Source organism: Cervus canadensis, chromosome 21, assembly GCF_019320065.1.
Source record: "Cervus canadensis isolate Bull #8, Minnesota chromosome 21, ASM1932006v1, whole genome shotgun sequence".
In the NCBI taxonomy this organism is placed as follows: Eukaryota; Metazoa; Chordata; class Mammalia; order Artiodactyla; family Cervidae; genus Cervus; species Cervus canadensis.
In genome coordinates, this window is record NC_057406.1 from 48792143 (window position 1) to 48804706 (window position 12564).

Genomic DNA, 12564 nt, shown 5'->3' on the forward strand with positions numbered 1-12564 from the left:
GGAGAGGAAGGAACTGATAGGCATTAGACATCAAGTAAGGCAACTACGTGTGTTATTTTGTTTAGTCTTAAACTCTTTTTGCCCTAATTCCCATATCGGTGAAAGGGAGGTAGTTATAGAAAACCTGCAAAGCCCTTAGTGCTTGGCACACAGTAAGGACTATGGACTTACTGCTGGCCACCTTGTCTTCATTCCTTGCAACAGTTCTCTCTGGTACATTGTATTATTCCCACTTAAAGCTTGAACAAGTTACAGAATCCAATCAAATAGTAAGTGGGAGGACTAGTGTTTGAACTCAGGTTTGTCTAAATCCAAAACTCATGTTCTTTCCAGAGAAGGGGCAGTTATGGTCAGTAGACTTTAGGGTTTTTAATGCAGAACATCACTGACCCTGTTTCTAGTTGTGAAAAGGGAACCACGGCTATTGAGCAAAGCTTGGATTAGGTACACAGTTCTCTAAATAGCATTTGCAGAGTTAAAAGAGGTGCCATCGTTAGACGCCTTGTTATCTAATGACCGAAGTGTCTGTCCGTTCTTTAGAAAGTGTAGCTGTGTGAAAAGCTCTTCGTAAGAAATGTGCTGTCTTGGGAGCAACTTAATGATCTTGGCCCCATTACAGAGTGTGCCGTGGGTACCCCATGCTGTCGTGTACGCTCTGTTTTAAAAACAGTGTCTTTACAAAGTCAGGAAATGCCAATGGAAAAAAATTTAATAACCACACATTTAAAAAATTTCATGACTTGTGTTGTTGTTGTTGATTATTAAAAACATTGTGAATCTTAAAGTCTTTCAAGTCAATTTTTCAGGCTAAAAAAAAAAAAAAATGCCAGCTCTCAGATCTGTGACTATTAAGACTCCAGCTTTCTTATCCCAATTTTTGTTTTGGGAAGTGATAACATACCCATTTAATTGTTGCCTAATACACTTGTGGAGGTATCCAAACTTTTTAAAGCTGCAGAATCTGTTATTTTGTCCCTAATATATTTTTACGTATATTATCAGTGTTTAGGACAGGTAACTGAGCTATCTGGAGTTGGTGGGGGTAAAAGGTGTAGGACTTTCCCACTCAGCTTCCTTTTTGCCCCTTTCATGGCCCCTGAAGTTCCTCCAAAGAATCCTGGGGTTCCAGGGAACACACTTTGAAAACCACTGGCCTGTTAGAAAGGAATAAAGCCAGCTAAGGAAGGATTTATGTCCTTTCCAATTATTTATTTTGAATTTTCTAAATTAGACCCTCTTCTTCTTGGTTCACCAGGCAGCCTCTGCCTTAGGGCTGTTATCAAATTCATTTGAAGAGTAATGAACATCTAGAGGGTCCTAGGCTTGCTAGTGCCATATAAATGCAAAGCAATGTTTGGTTTTTAAAATTCCAGTGGCTCAAAGCTGTGCTGTGCTGCTGTGTGTTTTCCTGGATTTTTAAAAGCACTTAGTTTGATCTATTTGTTAAATTTTTTAAAAGCGTCAGACTTGGGCTACAGCTGTGAAGTCTAGCTTCATTCAGATCAGTGTTAAAATTGTGACAAGATTTGCTGGTGAAATGACTTCCTGTTCTTGAAAACCAAACAGAATTTAAGAAGAGTAGAATGCCTTCTACAGAAACAAGGAGCTGGCAGGAAACAGCCTCCCTTTGGGAGTCAGAACTGGGTTGGACTTCATCCCTGTCACTTATGAGCTGTGTGCGCGTACTTAGCATCTTTGAACCTGGCTTCTTTCTCTTACTACCTACCTGTCCTGCAAGGTGTTCTGAAGATCAAGGGAGAAAACAGACCTCACATACACAGTCAGCTCTGAATAAATCGTAGTCCCTTCCCACTTCCTTCCTATTTGACCTCTGAATTCAAGAGAAAAACAGATTCTTGCAAGTAATGGCACTGAGGTAGTTAGAATACGGGGGGAAAAGGCAACTGATATAATCTTAAGCTAGCTTTTATTTATTTTAAAATGGGCATTGAGCACCTCCTGTTTGCTAGCCCTTGTGTCAAGTTTGGAGCTATCTTGGGCCTTCATCTGAAAGGGACTCTAGATGTATAGATGAGCTGGTTATAAAACAGTCAGGTCAGTGTTCAAACTGAGACATGAACAATTTTTTGTATTATTCTAAATTATTCCTGGAGGTGTCCTTTTTTTAATTTTCTAATGAGGCTTTGAGGTCAGTATATAATACCTTCAGAATTCTGAGTATCAGATGTAATCATTTGGAACTCTGGATAAAAATATCAATAGTGTAATGAACTGACACTCTGCAGAACAAATATAGAAACTCAGATTATACTGCACACAGCCTTTTCATGTCTTCTTCAGTGACCTATAATTTCACTTTATTTTCTCTGCCTCAGAAAGTGCCAAGATTAAAGTACTCCTGAACTATAATGCCAAGGTGAGTTGTTTTTTTTTTTTTTTTTTTTTTGAAAGAGCGATGAGTTGAACTATTTGATATTTTGGGTATTTATTTCTTACTCTCTTTTAGATTGTTTCTAACACAGTCTAAAATAAACATTTGCTGTGTTTTTCCAATTGCCTTTGTAGCATTGATTCCTCAAGTTCATCCTCTTGTCTGGAAGCATGAGGCTGTCTTCTTATGTCTTGGTCATGTTTATACCTTCAGCACCTAAGCTGAGTGTTGGTTCAATGAGCAAGTGGCAGAAGATAAGCAATTCATTTGTTTGTTTTAGCCCTTGCCATATGTTTGCAGTCTCTTTTCCCAAGAGAGTTGAGTTAATATACAAAATGATTTTCACTGAAAGAATAATTGAAATAATTGCAAATATTTGATAGATTCTGTACCACTGTGGCAAATTTGCCCTCCCATCACATGAGGGAGGTCAGGATCTCCTTCCTTCCTGGTCCTTTGCCTTCTCTGATCTGCTTCCATTCTGGGAGAACAGAACAAGCCAACCCTCTGAAATCTTTCTCCCTGCTGCCTTTGTTCCTTGACTCAGAGTCAGTAGATGATTTTTGGTCTCCCAGGCAATTTCAGTTTCTTGGCCCTTGTTTAGTTGTTCAGTGTAAGTCCCTGCTATTTAGTTCCTGGGTCTCTGTAGGATAAGCACCTGATTTTTGCAAGAGAGAGTTGTTTGGGTATCTTTGTTGCTTTCCCAAATATGCGGTGTCCATATGCCAGAACCCATGTTACCTGCCCAGTCCTGTTCACAGGGCCCTTCCTGAGTCTCTATACAGTGCAGGTCCATATTTGATTAGAACAGAATTTTTGCATTCCTTCTCTTTCTTTTCTCCCTCCCTCTCCCTTTTCCCTCCCACTCCCTTCATCCTTCTCTCCCTCCTTGTCTCTCTCATTCCCTCCCTTCCTCCCTCTCTCATCATTCTTAATTGACTTCTCAGAACATTTGGCTCTCTTTCTTATTTAATGAGCCTAATCACAGAATTCAACCGGGCAGATAATTATCAAACATTTCTTAATTTGAGAAACAATGCATGAGGGAGGCGATGGGATGTATTAACAAGTGACCTTGTTTGGATGAAGAGGCGCTTTGTCACGTCTGTCCCAGAGGAGGGAGAGGTCCTGCTTCTGCCTTGGCTGGACCGTGAGCTCTTGGAGGGCGGGGGTCCTGCCTGTCGCCAGGACTTGAACCCCAGTTTCTGGACAGTGTCGATTTTGATAAATACTTACTGAATAAATGGATTTCTAAACACTGGTTAACTTCACAGTTGGAGGTTATTTTCTTTAAAAGAATGAAAGTTCCTACCAAAGGAGATTTGCTCCTAAAACTTACATTGCAGTTAAAGCGGATCTATCAGTGACCATGGTGAAATTCTGATGAAGGACACATGTTTCTTCTGTCTTCTGTGGAGTCTTTACATGTCCTGCAGTCTTCTTACTGATCACGTGCTTAGCTGAGCGTTTTCTGACGCTTCAGCATTTCTTATCTCGGCTGAAGCTCTTGAAATACTGGCAGGTGATAATGGTGCCTTCATTATCACTCATCCTCCAAAAATCAGAGACGTACTGATTTCCCTTGAGCACTCAGGGAGCATCAGTCCCATACTATTAATGGCTTCCAGACAGTAGTTCTGATGGGCAGCAGTAGGAGAGCAAAGGGCTTCTCTCCCTTTTCCCAGGTTAACTGGTCCCTCTAGAATAAAATAGCTGGACCTTTAATGCTGAGCAGAACCTCTCAACCTCAGCGCCAGTGATATCTGGGCTGGAGAACTTGCTACAAGGGCCGTTGTGTGTATTGCAGGATGTTTAGCAGCATCCCTGGATTCTTCCCACCAGACGTGACTGGCGCCACCCTGGGAGAACAAATGCCTCCTAGACCATACAAGATGCCTTCAGGGTGACACTTTGGGGCCAGCTGAGAATCATAGATGTCAAAAGCTTTTTTTGAACAGATTGTGCCAACACCAGAAGGTGATACTGGTAGAAGATAATCTGGTAATTTTCTATCTTGACATGATGAATGTCAAGATAGAATGATGAATGACATGATGAATGTCAAGGATGAATGAATGAATATTCGAGTTTCTCCCCAACGAGGGCCAGTCACCATGATAAGAATCTCAGTGTCTGTCCTCTTTAGCTTCCCTCTCTATCTCACATCTCATCCCAGTCCATCCCTCTGAACAACCAGTCTAGCTTGTAAATGCTTGCTCTGCCTTTTTGTATTGATAACGCTAAAGTGCTGACTTAAGGTCCCACTCTAAAATCGACAAGCCCAACATTTCTTATGGATTTGCCATATGTCAGTCACTCTGCTGACATGTGCATTATCTCGCATAATCTTCTTAGTCACCCTTGGAGAAGGTTTCTATACCTGTCTCACCAGTGAGGAAATGGGAGCACGAATTCACACAGCTAAGGGGTGGAGTTTGAAATAGCAATCACCTCGTCCCATGTTAAAAGAATATTTTGATCCTATTCAGATATAATCAGTAGAAAGTCATCATTATCTCCTTGAAAATTTAATCAATATCTACTTGAAATGATGGAGCTCCTGGCTTGTAAGAGTTGCATTAGGAGAAACATATATGCATGGTCCCAGAGTCATAGAACAGTGAAGAAAAATACTGTCACACATCATTAGACAGTGACCACTTTGAGGTCATTCTGTGTGGAAGCGTGCAAAGTCGCTTCAGTCACGTTCAATTCTCTGCGACCCCATGGACCATAACTCACCAGGCTCCCCTGTCCCTGGGGTTCTCCAGACATCCCATGGAGGGTTGTTGTGCCCTCCTCCAGGGGATTTTCCCAACCCAGGGATTAAACTTGGGTCGCTTATGTCTCATCTCCTACATTGGCTGTTATTCAACAAAAATGAGTTGAGGGCTTACTCCATGCCTGGATTTCTGTACACCAGTCAACACAGATAGGGTCCCTGTTCTTTTGGAACTTAAGTTCTAATAGGATAGACATCCAGCATTTAAGAAAACAAATGAATAAATAATTCAGACTGTGGATACATGCTGGGAAGGAAATGAGCCAAGAGAGGAGATGGAGGATACCTGGGTGAAGCAGCTTTTTTACATCAGGTAGTCAGGGAAGTGGTCTTTGACCTTGACACCTCCCACAACACCTCCCACAACATGCTTCCTCAAAAATGTCAGTGCTTCTACTTGAGCACCTGGTCCAGTGTAGATGCTCTTAAGCCTTGGTTGTATGAAAAGACCTTGATGTTTTTCATTTGTAGCCTCACGGCCTAAAAACCTCTAATAAGTGTATTAGTTCCTTTTTTTGCAGCTGTAACAAATTGCCACAAACTTAGCAATTTGAAACAGCACAGATTTCTTATCTTAAGGTTTTGAAGGTCAGACATCTTCAAGATGTCAGCAAGACTGAGTTCCTTCTAGAGGTTCTGGGCAAGAATCTGCTTTCTTGCCTTTTCTATCTTCTAGGGCCACCCCTGCATTCCTTGACTTGTGACCTCATCCTCTGTTGTCAAACTCAGCAGCATCGTATCTTCCGTCTTTATCTGATTCTGACCTTCCTGTCTCTCTTGTAATTACATGGCCCTATCCATATAATCCTGGATAATCTCCCCAATTTAAGATTCTTGACTTAATTGCATCTATGAAGTCCCTTTTCCCATATAACTTTATACAGTCATACATTCCAGGGATTAGGTCACCTTTGGGGGCCATGGTTCAGCCTGCTACAGTAAGCAGTAAATGTTCATTTTATTCCTGTGTCAATTTTATTTTACAGATTAAAAACTTGCAGTTAAATGAATTGCCCAAAATCACACACTTGGATCCTGGTCACCCCGTTAAACTCTTGTTCTTCATATCACTCACCACACTTCATATTGCTTTGATTATTTGTTTTGTTATTACCACAAGGGCAGGAAGACTCATCACTTTTATTCACCAAGATTCAGTCACTACACATCTCTGCCTGATACAGTGTGCACACCTCTAAAATTTTTTTGGATGAAAGAACAGATACTCTTTTATATGCTTGGGTAAATAGAACTCAGTCTTCTATGAATTATACTAGTCAGCAGCTTCTGATAGGTCAAAAATCCTTACTTATTTTTAAAGCATCAAAGAAAAAGTGAACGTCAATGTTGTTCTAAAATTTAAGTCAGTATAGAAGGGACCCCAAAAGCAAAAATAAGCAAATGAACTTAATTAAAGTTAACTTTTGCACAGCAAAGAAAACCATAAACAAAATGAGAAAACAACCTATGAACTCAAGAGAAAATATTTGCAAATAATGTGACTGGCAAAAGCTTAATTTCCAAAATATATAAACAGATTTATACAGGTCAGTATAACAAATAAACAAACGAAACAAAACTCAATCAAAAAATGGGTAGAAGACCTAAATAGACATTACTCCAAAGAAGACAGACAGATGGCCAACAGGCACATGAAAAGATGCTCAGCACTGCTAATTACTAGAGAATGCAAATCAGAACTACAATACAGTATCACCTCATACTGGTCCGAATGTCCATAATCAAAAAATCTGCAAACAATAAATGCTAGAGAGGGTGTGGAGTAAAAGGACCCCCCCCCATTGGTCAGAATGTGAGTAAGTACAGCCACTATGAAGAACAGAATGGAAGCTCCTTAAAAACTAAAAGTTGTCATATGATCCAGTGACCCCCTTCCTGGGCATATGTCCGGAAAAGATGAAAACTGTACCTGGAAGATACTCGCACCCCAGTGCTCATAGCAACCCTATTTATAGTAGGTAAGACATGGAAGCATTTAAATGAAAACAAAAAAAATTTGTTTTTCGTATTCTCTAATACAAAATGAGATCTTAAATTGCTGTACATATATACAATGGAATATTACTGGCCATAGAAAAGAGCAAATTTGAGTCAGTTGTCGTCAGGTGGATGAACCTAGAGCCTATTATACAGAGTGAAGTAAGTCAGAAAGAGAAAAATGAATATTGTGTATTAACACATATGTATGGAATCTAGAAAAAATGATACTGATGAAGCTGTTTGCAGGGCAGCGATAGAGAAGCAGACTTCTCTATCCATCTCTATAGAGAAGCAGATAGAGAAGCAGACTTCTCTATCCATCTCTATAGAGAAGCAGATAGAGAAGCAGACTTCTCTATCCATCTCTATAGAGAAGCAGATAGAGAAGCAGACTTCTCTATCCATCTCTATAGAGAAGCAGATAGAGAAGCAGACTTCTCTATCCATCTCTATAGAGAATGGACTTGTGGGCTCAGTGGGGAAAGGTGAGGGTGGGACGAATTGAGAAGGGAGCACTGAAGCCCATATATACACCATCATGTGTAAACAGATAGCTAGGGGAAGGCTGCTGGATAGCACAGGGAACTCAGCTTGGCACCCTGTGATGGCCGGGGTGGGGCTGGGGGTGCGTGGGAAGGAGGCTTACGAGGAAGGGAACATAACGTATTCTTAGAGCAGATTAACATTGTTGTACATCAGGGACCAACACAGCCTTGTAAAGCCATTATCCTCCAATTAAAAAGTTTTAAAAATATGCAAAATGAGTTCTTTGAAGTCTTAAGGAACCCATGCTAAACAACTATATGAAGGAAAGCTAAACAAAACAACACTTTTTTTTATCACTTCTTTTTTTATCACTGTTGTTATCACGGAAGACAAATTATATGTATATTGTGGAGATACTTCACTTTATTTCACATTGTCTTTCACCTTGGCCTAATGAAGACACTGTTTGGTTAAACACATTTTATAGTTGACGTCCATTTTTCTTTGGAAATAATATATCTGTCATTCAAGGTGTAATTGAAACAATGAAAAACTATGAAGCCACAGGGAGATGTCTTTACTTTCAGTATTGCTTTTAAGATCCCAGATTCTTGACTTGACTTGTAATGTATTTACTTTGGTTCTAGTGGCCAAGGATGTCAATATTCTTTTTGATGAATTAGAAGCTGTCAACAGTCCTTGCAAAGATGACGACTCTCTCCTTCACCCTGGAAATCTTACCAGTACTTCAGATGATGCTAGCAGGTTGGAAGCCGGGGGAGAGGTAAGAGTGTGCCATTTCATAAAAACAAAATTCTTGATCTGTGCCAGAACTGGAGAAGCATATTCCAGTGGATTGTTTAAAGTCATCTCATTGAACTGGGGGGAAAGAAGGGGTGAAATCTTACACGCTTTTGAAAACCTCTGGGGGTCTAGCACATTTCAGGAATCCGAAATCTACCTAGCTCAAAACAGACTTTCAGTGGGTCATGCACTTCTCTTATAGCTAAAGGCATTTAGCTTATACAAAGAAGATGTTTAAAAACACTCATCATTTTAAAATGATTTAAATTTTAGGTATGGCTAACTAGTCAAAAGTTAGCTAACTAGTCAAAAGTTAGCTAGAATCCAAAGAATGGATTCCCTGTTGAAATCTCCCATCATGTGGAACAATGATATAAAGTGGACCAGCCCTCCATAGACTGTGTTGTCTGTAGCCTCTTTGAGTTCCCATTTGCCTCTGTAATCTGGAAACTAAGATTACAGAAACTCATTGCAATTACATACAGACCATCTGTTCATGTGTTATTTAGGGGGAAAAAAGTATTTTGTTAAAAGCATTCGCTGTTGCTCAGCTGTGTCTCAGTGGAGTTTAACATCTTCTTTGTATATGCACTTTGTATGTGGGCTTTCCTAGTGGCTCAGTTCAGTTCAGTCGCCCAGTCATGTCTGACTCTTTGCAACCCCATGGACTGCAGCACGCCAGGCCTCCCTGTCCATCACCAACTCCCAGAGTTTACTCAAACTCATGCCCATTGAGTCAGTGATGTCATCCAACCATCTCATCCTCTGTTATTCGCTTCTCCTCCTGCCTTCAATCTTTCCCAGCATCAGGATCTTTTCAGGTGAGTCAGCTCTTCGCATCAGGAGGCCAAAGCATTGGAGTTTCAGCTTCAGCATCAGTCCTTCCAATGAATATTCAGGACTGATCTCCTTTAGGATAGACTAGTTGGATCTCCTTGCAGTCCAAGGAACTCTCAAGAGTCTTCTCCAACACCACAGTTCAAAAGCATCAGTTCTTCGGCACTCAGCTTTCTTTATAGCCCAATTCTCACATCCATACATGACCACTGGAAAAACCATAGCTTTGACCAGATGGACCTTTGTTGGCAAAGTAATGCCCCTGCTTTTTAACATCCTGTCTAGGTTAGTCATAGCTTTTCTTCCAAGGAGCAGGCGTCTTTTAATTTCATGGCTGCAGTCACCATCTGCAGTGATTTTGAAACTCAGATGGTAGGTAAAGAATCTGCCTGAAATGCAGGAGACCCAGGTTTGATCCCTGTGTCAGAAAGATCCCCTAGAGAAGGGATCCACTCCAGTATTCTTGCCTGGAGAATTCCAAGGACAGAGGAGCCTGGTGGGCTATAGTCCATGGGGTCTCAAAGAGTTAGACGTGACTAAGCAACTGACACTTGTATATGCATTAGGTTTAAGTAATGGCAACACAGATCAGAGTCATTAATTTATTGTGTATTCTTAATGCTGCTGTTATTCCAGAGGCTGTTACTTAGTGAAAGGATAATACCTTTGAGCAGGAAAAATTGTTTACTTCTATCAAACTTCCCAGACTTCTTTCTATAAACACCGTATACAACTTATGTGTGTGTGTGTGTTTTAAGAAAAAAACTCATTCTGTCAGCATTTCTTCACACAGAAACTTTGGATACCATAATATGGCACAGAGGAAGGACCTTGAAAGGTACCTCACAAAGCAGCTAGTCTAGTCCCCTTAATTTAGAGGTGATTGAACAGTCTCAAGGAGATTAGGGCTTTGCTAAACCTTCTCTTGAAGCCTTGGCTGGTTTTGCAGATAGATGGTAATGTGCTAAATCTACTGAATAGTTCCCTTGCCTGGAAGATGATTGCTAAGGAGGTGTTTATTTGGGTGGGCTTCTGAACAGAAGCCAGAAATAGTGAAGACTGAACATCAGTTATAAATACCTGCCCAGGTATGAGATGTTATTTCCATCTCTCCCAGCTAAGATGTTCCTTTTGAATGAGGTTGCATGCATGGCACCGCTGCAAGAATATGGACTCTAGTAATAGCCTTGGAGGTCTGGCATATTTTCTTTCTTCATACTGATATTTAGAAACTGATATATACTGGGATCTCAAATTGTTTTGTGTTTACACATACGGTTGACCCTTGAATAATGTGGATTTGAGCTATGTGGGTCCATCTATCTGTGGATGTTTTTCAATAATAGATATTATAGTACCATATAGTATGTGGTTGTAACCACAATGTGGAGAAACCATGGATGTGAAGATCCTGCTCTGACTATAAGTTACAAGCAGATTTAATCCTTGTGCTGTTTATAACTGTATACACAAATATCACAAAGAAAAATATTTACTGTGGTGGGCAAAAAAGTTTGAGAGACACTGAACTAAAAAATATTACTAAAACCACCAAACTACATGTAGTCTCATCCTTCTCCCCTACCAGATGGACTGTCTTCCTGAATTTTTGCATTTTTTATTACCTTGCTCTAAAAATCATTTTACCATGCATACATATGTATCCTTAGCAACTTATTTTATATTGATTTTGTTTTGTGCTTTGTAAAAAATGGTATCATGCAGTATAAAGTCTTCTGTGACTCGCATTTCTTCTGTCAATATTGTTTTTAAGATTTTGCTTACTATAAGATGCATCAGTAGTTCTTTTTCCCTGCTATATAATATTCTACTATATGACTATACAATTTATGTATGTTTGCCTATTCATTGATATGCATTGATTCCCATTTAAAATTTTTTCTCTTATGAACAATGCTGCTGTGAACATTCATATACACATTTCCTGGTTTGTCAGGAATCTATTAGGGTTATATATGCCAATGTTCAATTTTTCATGATGATGTTAGTGTGTTTTCCAGTGTTAGTACATCAGTTTCACTCTCACCGGTAGAATGTCAGTTGCTCCATATCCTTGGAAACTTTTGGTATCGTTGGGTATCTTTAAATTTTGTTCATTAGACTGAATGCTTTTTCTGATTTTTATTTTGTTTTCTGTTGTTTACATTTTTCATTAATAAAAGTGTAATTTTGATAAAACATAAGGAAAATTCATTTAGTTTTAATTATTCTTTAACATTACTCAGTCAAGGCTCAGTTTTGAGTGTCTTAAACTGGTCCCTTTCTCTTTGTGTGCAGACAGTACCAGAAAAAAACAAATTAAATGGCCTTTACTTCAGAGACGGAAAATGTCGAATTGACTACATTCTCGTGTACAGAAAATCCAACCCCCAGATGGAAAAGAGAGAAGTATTTGAAAGAAACATTAGAGCAGAAGGATTACAAATGGAGAAAGAGGTAAATGGTTTGCCTGAATGAGAAAAGTATATATATACGTCAGTTCATATCAAGAGACAATTTAAAAAATAAGTAGTTAGTAGAGTAACTGAATGTTTCATTTTCTGAGGCTTTGCCAATCTGCAGTGTTTGGAGAATTTTCTAACAATTAGACTTCTGCAGCACAATTTGCCTTTGAGAGCATTTTGATATCCAAAGATTTCATAAAAATCAAAATATTCCAATTAAATGGATTGTTTCAAAGTGTTACTTTACCTGACTTCCTACATCTGCTGCCTCTCTATGTTAACGGTGGGTTCTGTTGGGTTGACCAAAGCGTTCAATCAGGTTTTCCATACCATCTTACTTTACAGAAAGCCTGAATGAACTTTCTGGCCAACCCTATATTTGCATGGATTAGAAAAAAAACTTTGGGTAAAATGCAGTCAGCTGACCCTAGAGGCTCTTTTTACGTTTCAGAAAACATCATGGGTTTGGGTATCCTCACACACAGAAGAGACTGTCTGGATGATTTGACCAAAAATAGCCGAGACTTACAAAGTGATTCTGGTTTTAAGAGATGTTCAGGATGTTTTATCAGGTTCCCAAACTCAAGGGTTAGGTTACCAGTGTTTACTCTTCCCCCTCCCCTCCTCCTCCGCAGGGGAAGTTTTGAGGAAGGTGTAAGAGACCCAGCCAGGCCTCTGATAATAATCCACAACGGGCCTGTTGTGTACCCAGAAACGCTGTGCACTTTTCTAGAACTTGGCCCTGTTTGCCGGATTACACACCTCCTCTCACATTTTCCCTAAACATGTGCACAGCT

The 12564-nt window shown here is 39.7% G+C and overlaps 1 protein-coding gene across 1 annotated transcript in view; it reads left to right on the top strand.

Moving 5' to 3' along the window:
- ANO4 (anoctamin 4) overlaps positions 1-12564 on the top strand; it is a 424034-nt gene that overhangs the window by 227457 nt on the left and 184013 nt on the right. The window contains exons 6-7 of the mRNA XM_043441305.1: positions 8309-8445; positions 11601-11759. Coding sequence (XP_043297240.1) covers positions 8309-8445; positions 11601-11759 — 296 coding nt within the window. The remainder of the gene's footprint in view (positions 1-8308; positions 8446-11600; positions 11760-12564) is intronic.